The sequence below is a fragment of the Ipomoea triloba genome, chromosome 8 (genome assembly GCF_003576645.1).
Source record: "Ipomoea triloba cultivar NCNSP0323 chromosome 8, ASM357664v1".
In the NCBI taxonomy this organism is placed as follows: domain Eukaryota; kingdom Viridiplantae; phylum Streptophyta; class Magnoliopsida; order Solanales; family Convolvulaceae; genus Ipomoea; species Ipomoea triloba.
In genome coordinates this window covers 11,836,539-11,860,898 of record NC_044923.1, presented here as the reverse complement: position 1 = coordinate 11,860,898, position 24,360 = coordinate 11,836,539, and the positions used below count along the sequence as shown (strand labels likewise).

At 38.7% G+C, this 24,360-nt stretch overlaps 1 protein-coding gene across 1 annotated transcript; it reads right to left on the bottom strand.

Annotated features, from left to right (window-relative positions):
• Positions 1-1,993: 1,993 nt before the first annotated feature.
• Positions 1,994-4,081, bottom strand: LOC116026964 (exocyst complex component EXO70B1-like). The gene has a single exon (XM_031268388.1). The coding sequence runs from the start codon at positions 4,079-4,081 to the stop codon at positions 2,108-2,110; it is 1,974 nt and encodes a 657-aa protein (XP_031124248.1). The 3' UTR covers positions 1,994-2,107.
• Positions 4,082-24,360: the final 20,279 nt, after the last annotated feature.

Genomic DNA, 24,360 nt, shown 5'->3' with positions numbered 1-24,360 from the left:
TGTACGATTAATCTATACTGCAGAGCGAAGTCTATTCGCTGAGCGAACATGTGAGGATTTTGTATGATTAATTCATACTGCAGAGCGAAGTCTATTCGCTGAGTGTTGTGTGACAGGAAGGTGGGTGTTGTGTACCCCACGTGTGAATTAACGGTGGGTGTTGTGTACCCCACATGTGAATTAACGAGTGGGTGTTGTGTACCCCACGTGTGAATTAACGAGTGGATGTTGTGTACCCCACGTGTGAATTAACGAGTGGGTGTTGTGTACCCCACGTGTGAATTAACGAGTGGGTGTTGTGTACCCCACGTGTGAATTAACGGTTGGGTTATGTGAGAGCTAACTGTCGGGTGTCTTGAACAGTAGTGTGGGTGTTGTGTACCCCACGTGTGAATTAATGGCTGTGTTATGTGCCGAAGTTACCGACATAATGTGAAATTGTTTGTTGTTAGATTGCTTGCAGGTAGACTGCGATTGTTGGGTAATGTTTATCTTACTGTATTTATTATTGATGGTTGTTTTCGAAAACCTTTGTTTACTTTCGAGTGACCATGGATCCCCTTACTTAGCCGTCGCGCTAACTACACTTCATTGTGTCATTTATTAGATGCAGTCTAGCGTGGGCCCTGTGGCCGATGAGCTCTAAATAGGATGGGAGTCGAGGCTTAAGATTACTCTATCCTAGAATAGACACCCTGAGGGATTATTTTCATATGTACATATCTGGATATTGATATGGTTATTTGAGGTTGTAAGTTTAGCCTTAGCGTTTGGGTATAGGAAAGATACCTAAGCGTGGCGGTAACACCCAGTTTTCTGCTGGTTAGACGCTTCCGCAATGTATTATATTTTAAGGATTTTGTAATAAATCCAAGATGTGAAAATTGGGGTGTTACATTGCAACATTCCCTTAGTTTATTATTATCCAATGACTTCAATAATTTTGAATTATATAAAAATCTAAAAATATTTTCAAATATCTTTAGTTGCTCAAATCTATTATTCAATGAAGTAATTGCCATATCCACAACAGTTAAAAAATAATTGACTCTAAAGGACTTCTCAGGTGATTGAATTTCCTCTTCATTATCATTTTCATCAATTCAAATTGCTTTTTACTAATAATACATCTTCTAATTGGAAATGTAGAATCTATGTTCATATCACATGCAATGCTTTTGGCAATATTCATACTAGATGCAAACCCTTCATTTCTATATTTCTCAAAAAATTTCATCACATAGATTTTGATTGCAACTTTTTACTTACCATATTAATAGCAAATAAAATATCATTCCAAATAACAATTCCAAGTAAAAATTCAAAATTTTGAAGTGCATTAACCAAGCTATCCGCTTCACTTTTTGATTTGGCATCATTACAAGATTTAGATAATTCTAACAAAGCCAACCTTATTTGAGGAGCTTGAAATATTAGAAGACGAATGTGTTAGCCAATTAGGGTGTCGATTCTAATAGATAATTAGGTGTCCCCGTGTCGATTCTACTTCTAAATTTAATTAATTATGCGTCGATTCCACCTTCTTGCAGTCCCATCTATTCTTAATTTTTTGTTTTCTAATATAATTATAACACTATTTTTTTTTCTAATATAACACTAATTATAACATTATAACATATATGTATACATATAGATATATATATAAATGAGCCCCTTTTAGCAAGGAGCCCTGGGCGATCGCCCGCCCGTACTCATGACCGGCCCTGTCTTTGAATCACAAATTAAAATTTTTAAAAAGCTATGAGTTATTTTATACTACAACCAAAATAAATGTAGAAGTTTAATAGCTAGTATGCACACATAGTTATAATATTGACCTGTGGTCTAATCATTTGTAAGATTATATATTGCAGTCACATCAAAAGGAAAATATTAGAGTAATAATGTTAGACGACATGCAATATGGATAGTTTGAAACGTAAAACAGCAGACACATGCTTAACTCAGTGGTTTAGTAGGTAGGAGAAGAATATTGAAATTAAATGAAATATATACTCGGTATAAGAAATTGATGGAGGTTGTTTGATTTAATGAATGAAATTGTACGTATTGCACAACGTAGCATACATAACAAATTATATTAAAACTACAACCTTCTCCTAGCCATAGATGCAGTGTTACCATCAAATAATCCCTCAATCAAAGTCTCAATATCCTCAGGTTGGTATTTGATATACTTCTCTGCTTGCTTTGTGTTGTCAAAATATTGTCTAAACCTCCCTAAGAAAGAGCGGTAGGCGGGAATGATGACCGCGGATATTGAAACCCGAAGCTCCGACTGAAGCTGCTCGTCACTCACTACCCATGTGCTCTGTGTTCTATGGATCTCATCAAATATAGTGCTGAAACTTTTGAATCTTTCTTTGAGCACCGGCTTTAACGCCTTAGCGTTCCCTTGCAACCCTTCATGGCTCAAGATCTGCAACACTTTAGCCCACGTCTCTCGTTGGTAGTTCTTGTGGAATTGTCTGACCACCGTGGATCTTCTCCGGCACCAGTTGTTGCCCATCACTTTGTGAATCTCTGTCGAGCCTTTCACTTTCTGTAAAATGTATCTACCGTTGTTCATCAAGAATATGGAACATAAGGCGGGGTCCCTGTATAACTTGGACTTCGCGTCCAGGTTTGCGTCCAGGAGGTCCATTATGGTGATTACCTGTATTGAAAATGGGGTTGTAGTTATAGTTATGCCTGCGGGATAGGTTGCAAGAATATTGTGCGGGCTGTTATCGCCGTTTTCTGTTTCCGCGCTGCCCCCATTGGAGAATTCTCCGTCGTGGACTAATGAACGGTCCACTTTGCCGTGTTGCTGGAAAATGTGCTCCAGGGTGTCTTTGTACTCGCACGCGTATTTTAAGTAGTTCATCACGTAACGAGTGAGCGGGTGTACGGCACCGCCTGGGACGGGAGTTCTGGCGACGTCGTTTCGGATTGAGCTCTCCAGATCTGTGAAAATGTTGACCGCCGCTTCGCCCAGCCGTTCTAGGGCGGCCTCGATCTCCGATTTCACTTCGTTCTGGTAATCGTCGCTGACCACCGGGATTAGCTCCTGGGCGGTCTCGAATACGTCGAGGAATTTGAAGAGCTTCTCGGTGGAGCGTTTCGTCATCGCCACCGCCTCCGCGAAATCCAGAAGCCGGATCGCGACGGTGCGGGCCAGATTGCTGAAGAGGGTTCTAGAAATTGAAGGATGATCAGAGAAAACGGATTCCCCCAATTTCCGCTCCGCCGGGAGCAGAATTTTGGAGCAGTTTTTCACGACTCTGATCCATCTCGTGATCTCTCCTTCCAGTAAATCCCAAGCCATTCTCTGCACGTCCTCCATGTTCAACTCCTCGAATTCCAGCGTTTTCATCTGCTCAGAAAACAAATTCCACCGCGCAATCGAATAAACCTGGCGGCATTCCGTTTCGTATCCGGTCGAAACCATGGCGCCGGCGATCATCTTCATTCTAGTCACCACATCCTCTGGATATTCCTCATCGTCTCCCGAGGCTTCCGATTCCTCACCATTGGCCTCCTCATCCACCTGCTTATTGTTTGAAATTCGGTTTCTAGAATCTTCCAGCAAGTACCGGAATTCGTCTTCTAAGAACGCTATCGCCAGATGCAAGACGGTGCTGGTCCGGTTCAGCGAGGGTGTGAGGTCCGGAAACTCCGCGAATCCATCCCTCAGCTCCGCCAACCTCTTAACTGCTTCCACCAAACGCGGAACATCATCTTCCCTCCCCGTCCGGTCCCGACACTCTCCGGCGGATTTATACTCGGCGACCTTGGACTCAATTACGTCGGAGAAGCGGTCGACGACGTCAGGAATTTCCGGCGGATTGGACTTGTTTTCAACGCTGGAAAGAATTGCAGCGAAGCAATCAACATCTTGGAATAACAGATCAAAATTTTCTTCACCACTACCATTGGATGCATCGCCGCCGTTGCGGTTTCCCCTTTCTTGCATGGCATATAATTCTCCGGTGGAGAATGAATGAGGTATTATATTACCTACACTCCTCGTAGTTTTCATGCTAAAGCTACGATATCTTTCCGAATTGCTCTTCCTCATCTTCATGCATGGAATTGAACGGAGCGGAGGGGATGAAGATTGATCCATCATCAAGAAGTTGGTGATTAATTACAACATATCATCAATACATATATATATTGATCCAAACAGAATTGAAGATCAGAGATATATATTATATGATTAGGGGGCTAGGGAAGAGGATAATGGAGCGGAGGGGATGAAGATTAAGCGTTTAGCTTTGTATGCTGATTAGGTAAAGCCCTGAACGGAAAGACAGAGTGGGTGTTTATGATTAATTATATATTTAGATTATTACGGAAGATGGTCGGTAGTAGTTGACTTCGTTGAGATGGTCATTTGTGCTTCCCACGATCTCCGCTTGCCTTCATCTCCTAATATATAATACTAGCTATGTTGTATATACACACACAAAAAACAATTATTATTATTAATCAAAACTAGTCGAATATTGCAAGAAAATATTGTAAAATTTTACCAATATATATAAATAATCAATCCAATGAAAATAAAGAAGCTTAGAAATATAAACTTATAAGCAATTTGTAACCGTATATGCTAAGGGAGTAAGCACAATTATAAATTATTAGAATTAATGGCGCTAATGAATTGAAGGGAGCAGGAGAAAGAAAACTGAAAACGGTTTAAATTGAAAAAACATTTGTAAGCCTATAACAAGCATTATGTATGTATGTATAAGTTATTACAGATGCATCAATGTGCAACGATACAAAAACGTTGTGTTTTTTAATTTGGTAGTTATATTTGACTTGGGGAAGTTCTAGATCAAGAGGTGATAAGAAAAAGAGAGGAAGCTCGCTAAATTAAAACGCGAGGAGTGTCCTTTACCGCACCATCACAATGTTTAAATGGCTTGCAAAAGTTAGAGATGACTTGTGCATAGCTTCCACATTGGGTTCAATTTAGGGAAACCTTGGGATTAATTTGACAATGCAAATTGAAGTGTCGTAGTGGATGCAAACATGGTTGAGCAAGATAACCCTTCCTCAAGATGTCATTCTCAAGGAATGACACGCGGGAATAGGTCAATGCATGGTTAACCACAAGTGCGCAAGGGCCACATGAAGCTAGGTCTCAACGCTTGGGCGAGAAACATGTGTAGAATAGAGAGTAATAATCACAAGCGTGCATGTAGAAACACTGCAAGAAAGCAAAGTGCACAATTAAACAAGTAAACAATCAAAAGGAAAAGGGGTTTGGATTAACCTTTCTTTGATTAGGTGCCTTGTAGAGTCCTATGTAGGAAGTAGGTTATGCATTAATCGGGATTCTAGGAAGATGTTATCCATTGCGAATGCTGAATACTGGACTCCTGAACCTTTCGAGTAGTAGAATCTTACCCTTGTAATCACCCTACTACTTGAGTCATTTTATCAAACATTTTGTGTCCACATCTTCTTCCGAGTTCCGACTTTCAACACAAGGTGGATATTGCAAGTGGAGTAGACTATAGTGTAGTCCCATTCTCTTTGCAACTACACACCTCCTAGACCTCTTATATGGTTGGGCCCTAACCATCCAAGAGTCTATACAATCCACTTCCAACAAGAATCCATAGAAATTAATGCATAATTACTTCCTAATTGTAATTCTTATCATACATCCACCACCCCAAGTAAATCTTAATCCAACACCCTAATCAATTAGCTACACATGATTCTAGATTGAACACAAATAGCTATTGAGAATATGAAATGGAACAATAAAATGAATTGGAATAGATTAGAGTTAAATGAAAACAACTTAGTGTTAGGAACATAATGTAATAGGTTTTGATGATACCAAAATGTATTTCAGAATCCTCTAAGTCTCGAAAGATAGAAATTATATGTAAGTTCGACAAGTAAACTAAGAGCGAAGATACAACCGGGTAACTTGAGCTCAATTCGGAAATTATCTAAGCTTAAGGTGAAACTTGTGTGAACATCTTAGAAAGTCTCGTGATTGTAATCTTATAGATAGATCAGAAGAAGGCACGGGACAACATTGGAGGAATAAGGGTCTGCGAGACATCAACTAAGTCTCGAGACATAAGCAGAGTTCGAGAGATAGGATCTCTCTATACAACAACTCAGTTCGAGACATAAGCATAGTTCGAGAAGATAGATCTCTCGATACATGGGATCAAGACATCAAACAATCGAGACATCAATCTTGGTCTCGATAAACTGACACTTCTTCAAAAGGCTGAATAACGGTCAGAAAGCATGAATAAAGTTTGGAGAAGAAGAATATCATGGAGATAAAATATTAAGGAGGTGCTAGAAGTGGATGCCACATCAGAATTCCACAACAAACGGATAGAAGGTGCACCAATCCAAAGTCGGTCTTATTCCCTAAAACGAGGATCAATGGGAATTTAAAAAGAGTAACTTTTACCAAAAGTAGCAAGTGGAGCATGGACTCAAGAAAGTGGATTATGGAATATCCACCACCAAACAAAAGGTTCAAGTTACAAGACCACCACTCCATGAAAAATGCTGAAAAGATGCAAGTCCCATACACAGCATGGGAGACAGATTTCAAACGGAATAATTCTCCCTCCAACGGAATTATTCCTCAACTCTCATTTAAAAGGACGTGAAGACACAAGCAGAGTGAGTTAAGTGGTTCATTCGAAAATCTTAAGAGGTGTCTGATTCAAACGTTCAAGTGCAAGTGCTAAATTTGGAATATCATCCTGATATTCAAAAACAGCGAGAAAACACATCTTAGTGTTTGAGAGAGTTACAAAGCTTAAACTGCTACACATCTAGAAGGTGACCGAAGCTGCTCTACATCGAAATTGATTCAACGATAGCTTGTGGTCAGATTGGAGTCTGTTACATTCAACTGTGACAACCAAAGGTCCTTGCTTTGGATTAAGCAAGAGAGGCGGAGTAACCTGGCAGCTGTCTAGTGAAGATCCTGAGGCTTGAGGCGGGCTTGGTGATCAAAGCTCAAGTGCTCGAGAGGTGGAGTAACTGGAAGCGGGGAGAAAAACCTTAGAGAGGCGGAGTAACCTGGGAGCTGTCTTGTGAAGATCTTGAGGCTTGAGGCGGGCTTGGTGATCAAAGCTCAAGTGCTCGATAGGTGGAGTAACAAGAAGCGGGGCGAAAAACCTGAGGCTTGAGGCGGGCTTCGTGATCAAAGCTCAAGCGCTCGATATTGTACTAAAAAGGGAAGTTTTTAGTGCAGTCCTTCCAGGGAGTTTCTGGAAGAAGAGTGGACGTAGGCGGGTTGGCCGAACCACTTAAAAATCTCTCTCGCATTTACTTTCCGCTTTTATCTCTCGCTATCTAACTCTCGAACTGCACCACATATAAGCGCACCTCTCGAACTAACTCAAACTCGTGCTAACTAAAAGGGGATAACTTTTCCGCTGCGCATAAAACTTTATCTTCATCTTGTGAGGTATCGGACCTAAACATCCTAAGTCCAATACACACGAGAGGTCGAAAAAGATTTGCAAAATCTTATACAAGTCTATTCACCCCCCCCCCCNGTATCGGACCTAAACATCCTAAGTCCAATACACACGAGAGGTCGAAAAAGATTTGCAAAATCTTATACAAGTCTATTCCCCCCCCCCCCCTCTAGACTTGTACCCCATCCCCTTGGGACCAACACTTAGCTCAATTGAGATTTGCAATTCAAACATATACAGTCAACTCTTCAACAATGATGGAAGGAATGCTCCAAGATCCTAAAGCAAGATGTCAATTTGATCTAAAACCATAGAGATTTCTCTCTTTACAATGTTGAAGTACAAGAAGTGCAAAGTGACTAAAGTGAAGTAAAAGTGGCAAAAAGTCATTCTCAACTCCTTCAAACTACAATTTATACAAAATCCTTCGGAGCTTGTATGAGTGTCGTACGAGCGTACACGAGTTCGTATTTCTTTCTGGATGACTGCATACGTTGCAAATACGGGCGTACTTCCCTCGTACAACATGATGAGTAAAATAGTGATAGTAAAAAGAGGCTGAAAATGTCATCCGTTGACGATTGGGGCTGTGACACGTACTTGTATGATATGTAGAATTCTATGCACTAAAGTCTTGGAATTCACTAGAATCCAAGCAAACTAAGATTAAGGAATGGAAATAAAAGAATGCAAATTAAACAATGGATAAACTATATGATAAAAAAATGAGTCCAGATTAGGGGTATTGCTATCTTGATGCACTAACAATCTCAGAATTAGGGGAAAACAATTAACCAAGGGATTATTGGCAATGCACATAAGAATTCAAGTTCAAGCCACATTCGCAATCAATAAATAAGAATTAGAGTAAGATTACCCCACTTTCGTGATGCACCAATCCTAACCCTTAAAACACACAAGCATTATAAGCCCCCAAATTACCCATATTCTCATAGCAGGAAAATTGGGTTTGATATTGGTTAGGTTGAGATTTTCATCCAACATTCGTTGTAATAAACATCTCTCCAAAGCAAATCAATAAAAGCTGCGCATCAATTATCAATAAGAGGAATTTATAATCCAATTCAAACATAAAAATCCCTAGGTTAATAAATTATCCCTTTTATGCAATAATCATAAACCTAGCATCAAGAATAACAATAGAACCCTAATCTAAACCCAAAGGCTAACTACTCACGCATCATAAAAGTAAACAAAGCAAAGCAATAATAAATCATCATAAATATTGCAAGAAATCTGAAAAAAGTAAATAAAGGGAAAAAGAAAGCTTTACTAACAACGAAGAACAAATCCAACTCTAATCTGCAATCCAAGCTTGGAATTAAACCAAAGTATGTAAAACTAGACTAAACTATGGTAGGGAAATATAAAGACAGAAGAAAAATAAACTAAACAAGTCTAGGGTTCGAAGAGAGAGTAAAATTGTAAAAAATCGCGGAATAAATATAACTTAGCACAGGCCTCACGGCCGTGTGGCTGGTCGTGAGGTGGTCGCGGAACAGGTCTCAACTTTAGTGGCCTCACGGCCGTGTGGCTGCTTTTCCTTTTGCATCCTTGCCCGATTCGTGCTCCGTTGCTCCTAACTTCCTTTGATGAGTTCCTTAGCTTCCAAAATTGATCCAATAAGCTCAAAAATGTTTCCTTTGTTACTCGTTATGGACAAATTAAATCTTAGAACAATATAATACAAGAACGAGTCTCAATTCTACTAAAATAAAGACAATATGAACCAAAAACAACTAAAATACGGAGTGAATAATGGTTCAAAATTAGATATTTCACAACATTCTGCTTGTGCATGTATGACCAGAGTATGATCATACTGAGCTTAGCTCATACCGAAGGGCAATCTTCAGTCTTCTCCAATTTGTCCTCCACACATAGCCAAAATGCCTCAAATATAGCTCTAATTCCATCGAATACACAAATGCACCAACAATAAGTCTTTGTATTTGACTTTATGCAATTTTAGGCAATTACAACCACATAATAGCTCAAAAAAGTTACCATTAAAGCACAAATCAATTCCAAATGACCTTATAAAATAAAACATCTTTGGCACCTATCAAAGTTTACACACTTTAACCTTGCTTACACTCAAGCAAAAAAAAAAAAACAAAAAAAAAAAAAACAAAAAAAAAAAAAACAAAAAAAAAAAAAACAAAAAAAAAAAAAACAAAAAAAAAAAAAACAAAAAAAAAAAAAACAAAAAAAAAAAAAACAAAAAAAAAAAAAACAAAAAAAAAAAAAACAAAAAAAAAAAAAACAAAAAAAAAAAAAACAAAAAAAAAAAAAACAAAAAAAAAAAAAACAAAAAAAAAAAAAACAAAAAAAAAAAAAACAAAAAAAAAAAAAACAAAAAAAAAAAAAACAAAAAAAAAAAAAACAAAAAAAAAAAAAACAAAAAAAAAAAAAACAAAAAAAAAAAAAACAAAAAAAAAAAAAACAAAAAAAAAAAAAACAAAAAAAAAAAAAACAAAAAAAAAAAAAACAAAAAAAAAAAAAACAAAAAAAAAAAAAACAAAAAAAAAAAAAACAAAAAAAAAAAAAACAAAAAAAAAAAAAACAAAAAAAAAAAAAACAAAAAAAAAAAAAACAAAAAAAAAAAAAACAAAAAAAAAAAAAACAAAAAAAAAAAAAAACCAAAGTAGGCCAATATAAGTGCCAAAGATAATCCAAAGCAATCATACCACCTAAATGGTTATGTAATCAAGCTATACAAAAGATACCAAGAATTTGTTGTTCCTCCCTTTACCTTGAAACGTTGGTGAAGTGGATGTGGCAAGGTCATTTAAGTGAAAATTTAATGAAACAAAAATCCCAAAGATCACTCACAAATTTTCACATAGGAAACCTCTCAACACATCAAACAAGCAAGCACAAAGGGCGATTCAATCCACAACTCTCAAGGGCCTTCCAAAGCCGAGCCGACTAATGGGAACGATACACATTAGCTAACCAAACTTTGCCTCATTTGGCCCCAAAGATCCAAATAATCAAAGTGATGGTATGACATGAGCCGCTCCTCGCATTTTTGCTTAGCAAGATCTCTGGTTTCTTCTTGCCTCTAGAACATCAACTTTGGATATACTACCCGGAACACGAAGTCTTGTAATTTCCTTGCATCTTTTGTGTATTTTTGGTGAAAAGCATGATATCAATCCATTTTCTATGAGACAACATTCCCCTCTTCTTTTCCCACTTAAGTTTATTGATTATCTCGGCCTGAATGTTAAGGGTGTTACATCGGGCATTTCATGACTTCCTATAAGCAATCCTTCACCATGGTTGGCCAATAATACCCCTGAATGACTAGCTTTCTGGCAAGAGTATAAGTTCCTTGATGACCTACACAGATCCCCATGTGAGCCTCCTCCATAACGGTTTTGGCCTCATTTGGAAGCAAGCAACGCAACAAAGGGCCGCCAAACTACCGCTTGTACAATTGCCCATCGACTAACTCATAGAGCGGAGATCTTCTCTATATCCGGTCAGCTTCTGCTTTATTATCAGGTAGTTCACACTTAACCTTGTATCTTATGATATCAGCTATCCAAAACCACTCAAGTTACGTGACTGGATCGGGGTACAGGGAAGGCATCTTAGCGATCAGGTAAACCAGCAACGCCTCAGTACTCGGTCTCTCTATTATCTCGGTCCAACACGCCATAGAGAGGTGATCAGGCAGTCTACCTATTGCCAATTTAGATAGGATGTCGGCTTCGGAATTCTCTACTTAGGGCACATAGACTATCTCATAAGTTGCTAACTTCCCGAGTAATCCCTCAACCACATCTTTTTATAACATTAACCTCTTCTCCCTGGTTTCACACTCATTCGTCAACCGCCCAACCACTAGGTGGTAATCAGTCTTGACCCGCACCCAGGTAGCTTTTAATGCTTGGACGAGACGCATCCCGCCAGTAACCGCCTTCTACCCGATTTCGTTGTTCGAGGTGCGAAACTAATATTGCATGGCATAATATAAATGAAAGCCTTGCGGAGTAGTGATCATGACCCCACCTCCATAGTGGCGTGCACTCACGAATCCATCCATGCGAACCTCCAACACTCGGCGTTTTCTGGATCCTCAACCAGGTGGAATTCGTCAGCTTGTGCAGAACATTCTACTATGAAATCAACCAATGCAGGCGTTTTCTAACTACCTTCTGCGATACTACTAAGTACAAAAACAACGCCTAGCCATCCTTAGGATTAGATAACAATGGAGGCGCTAGAAGATATCTCTTCAATTCTTCAAAGGCAATCTAGCACTCCTCCGACCATTGAAAACCTTATGGCTTCTTCATAGCCTCAAAGAAGGGTAAGGCACGGACGCACAGTCAACGTAATTGGAAGGAATCGACTGAGAGCTGCTAGCCAGCCGGTTAGGTGTTGCATCTCTTTGAGGTTCTTGGGGGGCTGCATATCTAAGATGGCCATCATCTTCTCTAGATTGGGCTCGATCCCGTGCCCGGTCACCATATAGCCCAATAATTTTCCTCCTCTCACTACAAAGGCGCACTTCTTAGGTTTCAACCTTAAGTTATACCTTTTCATGATATGGAAGCAGGCGGCAAGATATTTTACGTGCTCTTTTTCCTCCCTGCTCTTGACTAGCATGTCATCCACGTAGACAGCCATCGAATTGCCTATCAAGCTCTTGGGCACTGCAAAGGCGCACATTTGCCACGCCGGCGGCTTGGGCACCAACACCACGTTCACCAGCCAGCCAAGGTATTTGACTTCTCGAATATGACCAGCAATCAAGAGCATGTCTACTTCCTTCTTAACAATGTCCCAACGGTCATTCGACAAGTATCGCCTCTTTTTAGCGACGAGCTTGAGTCTAGGGTCAATTGTTAACTGGTGGGTGATGATATCGTGGTAAACTCCTGGCATATCTTCAAGTCCCCAAGCAAATATTTCCTTAAAGTCCCTCACCACCTGAATGATCGCCTAATATCATGGATAACTTAGTCATTTTCAGCTTTTTTAAATTGTTTCTTTCGCATCCTTACATAACTCATGCCGTTTTCGTGGGATAAGGGATTTACATATGTGCACCAAAGGAAAAATCTCTCCTATTGCCTTATGCCTTACCGAGAAAGTAGATTCCGGATCTTGTCGCCTTATCTTTTCACAAACCTTTTCTCGCGTACACTCCCATTTTGAAAGATCCAAGACAAGGGTCAGTGAGAGTAGTGAGTTGAACCTCAAACAAGCATGCATGAAACATAAACCTAGTTTGGCCCTATACAATCCTCACCATGGTGTTAAGAGGTAATTCCCAAAATTTTTCAAAGAATTAATCTTGTCAAACAAACACTTCACAAGATAAAATGAACAACAACACAATTGAATTCAAATGTACAACCCATTTATACAATCATTACAAGTGTATTTGTAACACACCCCAATTCTGGACAAAAATATAGATAACAAAGATATAAAATAGTTGGAAATATCTCAAATACTAATAAAAGATAGCGAAAGCGAAAACCATCAATGCTATGTATGAACTCATATACCTATCTAAAAGCACACACTTACAACATAGGCTATGAGTAGTATTGACCCTCAACTCATTCCACATAATATAACTACACACGCAGCTGGGGATAATGTGGTCTCAGCATGTGGAAATTAAATGAGTGCATGCACACAGCTTCCCATACAAATACACACACTTTTTTAGGAATTATTCTACTGGTTTCTCACTTCATCATAGCCCAAATGCTCTGAACTGGATACAAACACTGCACATACCACTAGTACATAATTGAGAATATAATGAGAGCTTTATACTACACCTCTTGAAGAGAGGTGTAGTGGATAGTTAAAAATGGCAACATCGTAAATAAATTCATAAGAATACACTACACCTTTAAAATAAAGGTGTAATGTATTCTCAAAAAAAAAAATATGCCTATTTTTTGTAACACCCACTCTATGAAGGTGACATGGAAAGTTATATATTAAAATAATATATAACTTTTCGAGACACCCACTCCTTGTAGGTGCCGTAGAAAGTTAAATGAAATAGCCCCATCGGCCATCACAATTGTTATTTTAAAAAAAACACCGCAATGAAATAACCCCCATCTGGCCATCTCCATCTCCGCCATTTCCAACTCCAAACCTACCCATTTCTTCCTTCATGATCCGCCACCATCTCAAACCACATACAACAACCACCCTTCGCCGCCACCCACCATTTCCTACTCGTCGTTCAGCTACCGCCATTTCCTCTGCCACAACAACGACTGCAGAAGCAGCCATCCTCGCCCACACCAAACGCCGTCTCCACCGGCGACCGCCAAACAGATCTAAAACCATAGAACGAACGCAAGCCTCCGCCGACCATTACCGTCGAAACCACCGCCGAGCCAAACCGCAAGCTTCTGCCGACTGTTATTACCGCACGCCTCGACCCCTCCGCTGACCGCACACGCCACCGCAAACCTTCACCGCCTCCACCGCAAGCTTCCGCCAATCCCACAAGCAGGTAAATCTTTTTTTTTCTATTTTGTATTTATTTATTTCAAATTTACTTTATTGGTTTAATTTATTTAATTTATCATATTTGTGGGTTGCTTCTCCAATTTTGAAGGGTAATGTTGCAGATTTGATAAAGGTTGGAGCAGTATAATTACTTTATGTTTATATGAGATTCGAAATGATTTTTTAGCTTTTTTTGCATTAATTTTTTGTTGCAGTAGTATATTGCTTTATGTTTCTAAAAATTGGGTTCTTTAAATCTAAACCTATTTATTAGGTTGTAATTTTCTTCTATATTGTAATTGAATTATTGTGTACGTATCACTTCTACAGTTTTGGTGGCGTGATTATTAATGACCAGTCCGTCTTTATATTTCGTTTATTTGGTGTTATATTTTGATACAACTTGTTTGCTGTTTATAAGTGCTAGTATCCAAAGCAATTAACTGTACAACTGAGGAATAAAGATTTAATGTTGTTTGCATCAAATGCTAGGATTTTGGAACTTGTGAAACAGGCTACATAAACAAGCGAGACCTATCATGTGAATCTGAAAGGAACTGTATTTCCATCATCTCAGAAATTGTGTTCATTTGAATGTTAAATTGAGCAACCTAAGACCTTCTCCAAGGAAGGCGCCAAACGCCATTTTGGTGGAGAATTTGGCGTTGATCCTTCTCCAAGGAGGCGCCAAATTCTTCGCCATTTTTGTGACTATCTACAATGGTGATGCACTATAGATTAACACCAAAATGGTGTAAAAGTTTTAAATGCCATTTTTGCCCTTTGTCTTTTGTATTAATTCCTTTTGTATCCTTATTTTGTTTTTATGAATTTACATATTTTGTTAAATACATAAACATAAAATTTAAATAATTAAAAATAAATTATACCATTTGAAAGATCACATCAAAATGATTAAGATAAGATTAATATCATATATAGATTAATTAAAAATTAAAGTACATAAAACATAATTTTTATAAAATTAAAGCTAATACATTCGAAATTAAACAAAACATACGTAGATTGAATAGTCTCCAAGACTACCTCCATTTCCTCCCAAATTGTCAAAATATTGATTAAATTGGCTACTTGATTCAACGCCTTCTATGTATGTTTGCTCATTAGCTCTCTTTGCAACAATCTGTAGTTGCTCATTCCTTATAGGCTCACGCACCATTGGATCAATGATAGAATCTAAATTTATGCGTAAGATTTTATTCTCTTCTCGACGTTGTCTGTTTGCTTTCTGTCGTTCTGCCAACTCTACTTTCCTTGCTTCAGTCTAAGCTTTTAACAACTGAACCTCATAATTTTTTTCAAGTATTCCTTGACGATGCTCAATCATTTTTATATTTGTTCAACTGTCTGGATGGATTTAAAAAATTTCCTACTTTCTTCATTACGTTGTGTCTTCTTTTTCTTCTTGTTCCTTCCAGTAGGACGTTCACCTACATTGATGTTTTCATTAATCAGGTTTGCACTTTCAAAATCGTCATTTAAATCAACACAAAAAGATGATGAGCCTATTGACTTATTGGCTCTATCAGGTAGTGATGGTGATCCTTCAAAGTCGGTACTTCACTTTCGACTACCAACACTTACGTCTCTACTAGGACTAGAGCTAAATTTCTCATGGTCCTTAACGATAGGCCATATGTGATCAAATCTAAACCCCTTTTGGAATTTGGCGTCTTGTGACATTAAATCTTTTACTCTATCTAGCTGTTATAAATGATAAATATAAGTAAGTAAATAATAAATATGTATAATGTAGTCCCAATTAAGCAAATGATTAATAAAAACATGTATAAAGTACTCACAATATCTTGTTCAGACGCTCTGCTCGGGTTCATGTTTTCAATTTGGCAAATGCATTCTCTTAATTTTGAAACAGCTGCTAGTATATTCAACATCCGAGTTTGAAGAGATCTCCAAGGTCGAATATTAGTATTATTTGCTGGTAGCATTTGGTGGTACTCAAGCCCAATACGAGTCCAAAAATCTTGTTTTGGTTGATTCTTACCAATTTTAGGATCTTGGCCAATATCACAATACACACGACATAGAAGTTGATCTTCCTCGATTCAGTATGAAGCAGTTCGGGTTGTGCGTGAGCTCGACATTTTGCAAAGAGAATGGAGAGGTATTAGAAAATCAAAGAGGGGGGTTTAGAATCCAAAGAGTGGTGATTTTACTTTGGCAATTCAAGTGTAGTATTTATAGAGATTTCATTGGAATGTGTGTTGGAAAGATATGCATACCAATGAACGGTTAAGATTATTGAGATTTAATCTAACGGTTGAAAACATTCCTGATAAAGTTTGTGATAAGATTTCATATCTTTCATTGGAATGTGTGTTAGAAAAGATGTAGAACATGCATTTGGGGTCCTCCAATCACGATTTGCAATAGTCAAGGGGTTGGCACATTTTTTAGATAAACGCATATTGCATGATATAATGACATCTTGCATCATAATGCGTAATATAATCATTGAGGATGAACGTGATGAGCAAGCAGCTATTCAAAGTTGGAGAGAAGCGCCGGCTCCTGAAGTTCAAATAGGTAGGGATGGTGCTACCCTATTTCAAAAATTTCTTGCTCGGCATAGACAAATAAAAGACAAAGAAGCGCATTATGCAATTCGTAATGCATTGATTAAGCATATATGAGAACGATATGGTAATTTTGAAAATTAAATGTAATAGTTGTATTATGTAATATTATTGTGGAATGAAAATAGTATTTGCACTACAATTAAAATTTATTTTTAAAAACTTAAATTAAAAAAAATAAAGTTTTAATTTATGAGAAACAAATTATTTTATTGTAGGAATAAAATTTGATGTAGAATTTGGTGTAATGGGTTGGAGATGAATAAAATTTGGTGTAAGAATATGTTGGGAATATTCTTTTTGATGTAAAATTTGGTGCAGAATTTGGTGTTTTGGGTTGGAGATGGCCTAAAGCACAATCTCACCTTGCATAGTCTTAGGCACTTAGCCTTTATAAATTAAATATGGTTGGATTGAACTCATGGTATTATGTGCCTTTCGTCCTAGGGCAGTTAATTAGTTGAGCAATTGCATATTGTGTTTGGGTTTGATTTAGCTTGATTAATAAACAATTGTTTGTTAGCAATCAAACTCAACTTAATTACTTGAATCATTTGTTGAGCTTCAATATTTTAACATTATGTAAACCTTAAGTGTCACATATAGAATGGGAGAGGAGTCCTTTTCTTTGGAAACCATATTATTTGCCATTTTTTCATTTGTGTCATGGATGCTTGCAATCAAACCACTGTGAATCTCACATGTAAAACATAGCAAGAGAACAACTACTGAAATTTATACTTAGTGAAACTAGTTGGAATGGGGTTCACTTATGTTTCCATAGTTGATTGTGCTTTTCCCTCGCTCAATTCTTGTGATTTTAACTCTTTAGGGTTTTGGTATAAGTACCCATATGTGACAGACACTTTAGTGATTGGCATTAAATATAAGATGATGTTCTTTTAGTTGTTGATATGGGAGGTAATGTTGTTTTAAATCAATTATTTAGTTTCATATCACTTGGTATATATTGACAGGCACTTCAGTGGTTGTCCGTATGTTTAATGATTCAGTCTTCGGGCAATACCAAAAGGAGATGAGGTATATTTTGAACTTTTTTGCTCGTACTTTAGTTATTTTTCCTTTAGTTTGCTAGAAAATAAGCATGTATTTACATTAAGTCCACTGTATAAACCTGCAAATGCTGGAAATCTGGTCTTTGGAGTATATGAACACAATGGTTTATTGCTAGCTTTGCTGTATTATAAATTATATTTGACTATAAATTATTTCTTCATCACTGTGTTATATTTGACCTGTGTAATTCACTGGCAAGCATGCTCATGTTCTAATTTAATTATATATGCTCTATTTATATTTTGAGTTGTGTTGCTTTTTCTATCAAGATATTTACCAAGGTAATTACAACAGCCTCGTTTGTTGATGCATTCAATAGATGAAGATCGAGAGTTGTGGACCCAATACTTTATAGAAGAGAAGAAACTGTGTAACTTTATTTGATTTAAACATTATCTTTATTATTATTAACTTACGTGTATCTTTTGTTAAAGAATTGTATCCCATCATTTCAATTTTAAATGTTTTGAATGTAATTATTGTGTTAGTATAAGTATATTGTGGTGATTTATTGTGAATAGATAGTTTAATTTGTTGTTATTGGTTTGAAAATTTTTGTGTTGATTTAGTGGTTTTGGAAAATTCTGTACAGATTTTTTAATAAATAAAATTAGGTTCTTTCAAAAATAAATAAAATTAGGTATTTTTAGAAATTTTAAAAAAAATAAACTGGTTTCCGCGGCACCCTCCATGAAGAGGGTACCATGAAAAGATTTTAATAAAAATTAAATTAATTAATATCCGTGGCACCTGCAGTGAGGTGGGTGTCACAGAAACAACTTTAAAAAAAAACATAAAAATGATTTCCGCAGCACCCATGGTTAGTGGGGTGGGTGACGCGGAAACTTGTGATTTAAAAAAATAAAAAATACTTTACGTGTCATGGTGACGCGGAAACTCTATACTTTCAGCGTCATTTGAATCTGCTACACCTCTACAGGTGAGCGGAAATTCTTTTACAGGTGTAGCGAATTTGCATTTTTGTACAGAGATCATCGGTGGCGATTCTACCCCGGCAAATGAATGCAAAATATTTTTTTTAAAACAAAAAAAAAAAAAAGCATACCACTGCTTTCTGTACAAGTCCTCACCCATTGCCGTCAATTTTCTCTTTGCCTAATTCCATCCATGGCGCAGCAGAGTTAGCGACTCACACTGGTAAACATCACACCGCCGTCTGCAGAAGTTCTTCTTCACTGCATGCCGTGTACGAAGTGGACAGAGAGAAAGACGGGAATTTCCTAAGTCTTTGAACAAACCCTGCACACGCTATTACATCTTTGCCCTTATATTGTCCATTACAATATTAAATCACCCTATTTTTAAGGAATCACTTTAAAATCTTACCATCAAATCTCAACCATTAATTTGTTAAATCCTGTGATGAAGATTATGTCCTATTTTTCATTTAGATGGGTTGTCTGATCTGAATCCATTAATTTGCTGTCTGTTATCCTAACTACCTACTTTCACAACTTCTCCTTTGTTATTAACTACTTGCCTTTTCTAGGAATAACGACAACGAGGAATCTTCCAGCGACTCCGACCAGGAGGAGGCTAACCAAAAGGAGCTAGTTGCCCACCAGTTGCCTCGACACGACATCGTGGCCACCGCGGATGACGCCATCTATCTCTCTTCTGGCGACGACCAATGACGCTCAATCACCACGATAGTTGACTGCAAAGCTCTCCTACGAGCCCAAGGAAAAGCCCACCTGAATGCCGATGAGAAGGGCAAAGGCGTGGCGACTGCCAACTCTGTACCACCCCCAGGTGGTGCGCACCTCGACCCCGCTAGTCATCGGCGGGTCCCTAACCACCACCGCCCGAGCCACCATAGATACTAGATGGAAGGAGCTGGCCACCTCGATTATGCCTCCTGTTTATCGGTCGGACAAGAAGCACCCCAGAGACACTACGATCGAGCCTTCGGCTGCCAAAAGAATATTGGTTGACTTGGAGGCTAATGTAGTCTATGCGATCCACAAGGGAAAATACCCTGTGACTGAGTGGCTATACAAAGTAGTCATTCCCAAGGACTTCGACTCTATCGAAGGGCTAGACGTCGACGACTTGCTTCGAGGATTGGAGTCACCGACTGTATCTACCAGGTACTCTTTTATATTCCGAACTGACCACCTTCAACTTCATACTTAGCTTTATTTTGCTCACGATTCTATTTTCCCTTTAAGAGTCTTTCATGACCCAGCTCGCACTCCACTATCGCCAAAAGGCTATCCTCTCTGAGCTGGAAGTCATAACGCTGCTTGGGCTGACCATGACAAGCAGATGGAGGAAATCAACTTCCAATTGGCTAATTTTGCCTCTGTCCTGGAAGCCGAAAATAGGCGAAATGAGCAGCTGATGGTGGAGTTGTAGACTACTCACTTGGTGGCGTTGATTGCCTACAAGGAGTCAGAGGAGTTCAGGCAGGACACAGAGGAGTACACCTAGGCGCAAGTGGAGTTAATTGCCAAGGTCTAGATGGCCACTCCGGTGGGTTAACAGTTCTCAACCAATCTCGGGACTGAAGACTACCAACTTGGTATGGTGGACATCCAAAAGAAGATCTACAACGGCCTGACCGGTCGCTTCCCCGACTTTAGCCCTCACCTCTATGGACACCCGGTCGTCCTGGACGAGCCTCAACAACCCCCAACTACTCCCGCTGAATACCGAGTACTTGGATTGTCCGCCAATTGCCAAACTCTAGTTGGGGATGCCACGACTACCCTTCTTGATCCGGAAGAAGAGGAAACATCTGGCGGTCTGCTAAGACGCCGCTCGACTACTACTGCCGCTACTGTCCCGACAGATCTCTCACCTAGACCAACGTAGGAGACTGTTGGCCAATCAGCTAGTTAGGGTAGATAGTAGCATTTTTGCCTTAGACTTTCTTTTTTTATGTAAAGCACTTGTCTCCCCCGAGGAGTTCCTATTGAATACATTTTACTTTGTTACCAGTCATTTACTTTCACATCATTTATATGTTGTTTTTTTATCTTGTAAATTTTGCTAAGCCCCTCAACGGACAGGGCTAACTACCCAATGCGAACGATCTCGCCCAAGGGGTGACTGGTTGACTCCCAACCGCGAGACTCCAAACCTCCCTTTTTCTTCTAAGGCCTAAAAGGTCTAAATCGACCGACTTCGCAAGGAAGGGCGGCTAGTCACCTCCTGACTTTAAAACTCTAAACCCCCCTTTTCTTCTAAGGTTTAAAAGGCCTAAGTCGACCGACTTTGTAAGGAAGGGCGACTAGTCAACTCCTAACTTCAAAACTCCAAACCTCCATTTTTCTTCTACAGCCTGAAAAGCATAAGTCGACCAACTTCGCAAGGGAAGGAAAATGGTTAGTTCTTGACTTCAAAACTCCAATCCTCCATTTTTTCTTCTAAGGCTTGAAAGGCCTAAGTCCACCGACTTTGCAAGGAAGGGTGACTCTTCAGCTCCTAACTTCAAAACTCCAAACCTTCCTTTTCTTCTAAAACCTAAAAAGCCTAAGTCAAGCGACTTCACAAGGAAGGGCGACTGGTCTGCTCTTGACTTCAAAACTCCAAACCTCCCTTTTCTTCTAAAGCCTAATTAAAAGGCCTAAGTCGACTGACTTTGTAAGGAAGGGCGACTAGTCAGCTCTTGACTTCAAAACACTAATCCTCCTTTTCCTTCTAAGGCCTGAAAGACTTAAGTCGACAGACTTCGTTAAGAAGGGCAATTGGTCAGCTCCTGACTGCAAAACTCTAAACCTCGCTTTTCTTCTATGGCCTGAAAGGCCTAGGTCGACCGACTTTAGCATGTATTTGGTCAAACTAACGAATTTTATTACTCAAATTATTAAGTAATACACCAACTAAATATGGCGACTGAGTGCCTACGTCAAATTATATAAAAGGAAAAACAACTAATCTATTGGTAAAACTTCTTCAGATGGTGAGCATTTCAAGTCCTATCCACCTACTTGCCTTCCATGGTTTCCAGTCGGTACGTCCTCGGGGATATAACATTCAAGATTTTATAGGGTTCTTCCCACTTGATAGCCAGCTTATTCCCGTCGATGGGTCTACTGGCCTCCCCTAAGGACCAAGTCGCTCACTTGGAGGTGCTTAATTTTAGCTCGCTTTTCTTGGTACCTCTTGACCGCCTGTTGCTACTCTACTATTCGGGCATAAGCGACTTCTCTTCTTTCTTCTAAGAAATTCTTCTCAATCTATAGACTCTCCTCATTGCCCTCTTCGTTATAAAGTATGATTCTCCAACTAGGCACTTAAATATCTATAGGCACCTTGGCTATCTGTCTATTCGGCTATGGGTAAGCGATAAAACTCAAGACCTTCTCTAGCTGCTCAACCCAGGTCCCACCTAATTTTTTTAATTTCTTTCTCCACCCGTCCAAGATGGTGCGAATTATGTTCTCTATCTGCCCATTCGGCTATGGGTAAGCGACGGAGGCTTTAATGTGCCGAATGTCGTGCTGGATGCAAAAGGCATCGAACGACCGGTTATCAAACTATCAGCCATTGTTAGTGACCAACTATTTGGGCAATCCAAATCTACAGTGATATTCTTCCAAAGGAACCAGCGGCACTGGTACTTGGTGATAGTGGCCAAGGGCTCGGCCTCTGCCCACTTAGTGAAATAGTCGACTGTTGCAATACAAAATACGTGATGACCAGGTGTCTGCGAAAAATGCCCAAGAATTGAAGATCCACTCTCCACAGGCAAAGGGGATGGCTATTATGATCGGGGTGTAGAAAGTAGCTGGTCAGGTATCCTTTTTCGCAAAGAACTGGCAGGTCGAGTGTATACCACGGATTTAAATCATGCCTTGAACCCTGTTAATCCTTTCATTCGTGGGTTTAATTTAATTAATCGGGCCCGGTTCTTTTAAATAAATATATATTCCCTAATCTAGCATATTTAAATTCTTATGAGGTGCAATTCTCTAATTTAATTTTGTAAGGGAAACCAATTGAAGTCTTTCATCCCTTATAAATAAATTGTACATTTATTTGGCCCAATTCTTTAATGATTCAAGCCTTATGCTATTTAATTAATTATTGATAAGGCATATTCCATTTCTATTATAAGAGCACATATCTCATCAAATTACCCTAATGCTATATATATTATGTATGTATAGATTTTGTGGGATCCATATAAAAGCATTCTATTAGGTAATTGATCTAGTCTTCTCTTCCCCTACACTACACTCACAGGCCATTTCCCATTCATAAACCCTACACAAATCGTCTTTCCTTCTTAGCAAGGATTCAAATCAAGACTTCTCTTTTAGGGATTCCTAAGCTTGAGTAAGTGTTGGATCATGTTTAGATTGCATTTTATTCTACATTTCCTTAGTCTTTATAAGTTTCTTATGATTTCCTTGAGGTGTTCTTGGGTCAAGATGATCATGGAGATGATGGAGGCTTGATTGGGTGAGCTAGGAGATTGTGTTTGGAGAAGCTAGCATAGAGGTAATCCTCCATGTCTCACTAAATCTACTTTCACTCTCATATATATGTGTTTTGGTGTATTGTGGAATCCTGTGGATTATTTCCTGGTTATAGCTTGTGATTTGTTGGATTATTGAGCATATCTTGTAGATCTTTGGATTGCGTTAGCTATTCCCGAACCTTGGTATGTTTGAGTATTGTTTTGATGTATTCCATGTGTTATTTGGCTTCTAAAATGTGTAATCTGATCATATTCTGGGTACTGGAATGAGCTATCATGTATTCTGTTCTAAGTCTCGGTTCTGTGCATTGGTACTGCTATTGCAGTGCATCTCAGCGGTATAATGTGTTCCGCTGGGGTTTTCTGTAAGTGTAGTGGCGGTGGGGTTCGGTGGAAGGGTGCATGCCGTGGGGTTGTCCCGCTCTTTTTGCAGAATGGAGTGGCGGTCTGGTGTGTTCCATCGGTTGGTTCCGTCAGTTCATATCCCTTCTCTGTTTCAGTGATGTGTTGTGGTTTAATGACTTTGTTGTTTCACCTTTGGTTCTGGAGTATATTCTGAATATTTGGTTAACTATACTACATTGATTATTGAGTATTGATTCATGGTTGTTGGTCATTTATCTTGGATTATTGATTGAGTATTGTTGGTTAATTCTTTGGTTAATGTTCTAAGCATGATGTCTTGTTGATCATGTTCTGAATCTGAGTACTGCTTGTATGAGTATTTTCCGTTTGAAATGAACCTGATTTGATATGTTGAAGTATTGAACTCTTGTGATTAATTCTTTGACTTCTTGAGTCTTGTATACCCTTTAAAAAGTGGTTATTCGAGCTACGACTCTACATATATCTGTTAGTATGGGAGGGAGTTATTTGGGCATTGTATGCCTCTGTGATTGGGCATTGTATGCCTCTGTGATTGGGCTTGTACGCCTCTGTGATTTGGGCATTGTATGCCTCTATGACTAGGCTTATATGCCTCTGTGATTGGGCTCATATGCCTATGTGATTTGGGCTCATATGCCTCTATGATTGGGCTTATATGCCTTTATGGTATGTATTTATGTTATGGTTTGGATGTTTTGGTTTGGAGCTTATCCTACGTTTCTTGGATTGGTTGGTTTCACTTGTATTGTTTAGTTGAGCTTGTGCTTTGGTTAAGTGTCTTATTATGGAACTGTGGTATTGTGGATTCATTCCT

Coding starts and splice junctions, on each gene's coding strand:
- LOC116026964 (XM_031268388.1), bottom strand. CDS start 4,081: ATGAGGAAGAGCAATTCGGAAAGATATCGTAGCTTTAGCATGAAAACT.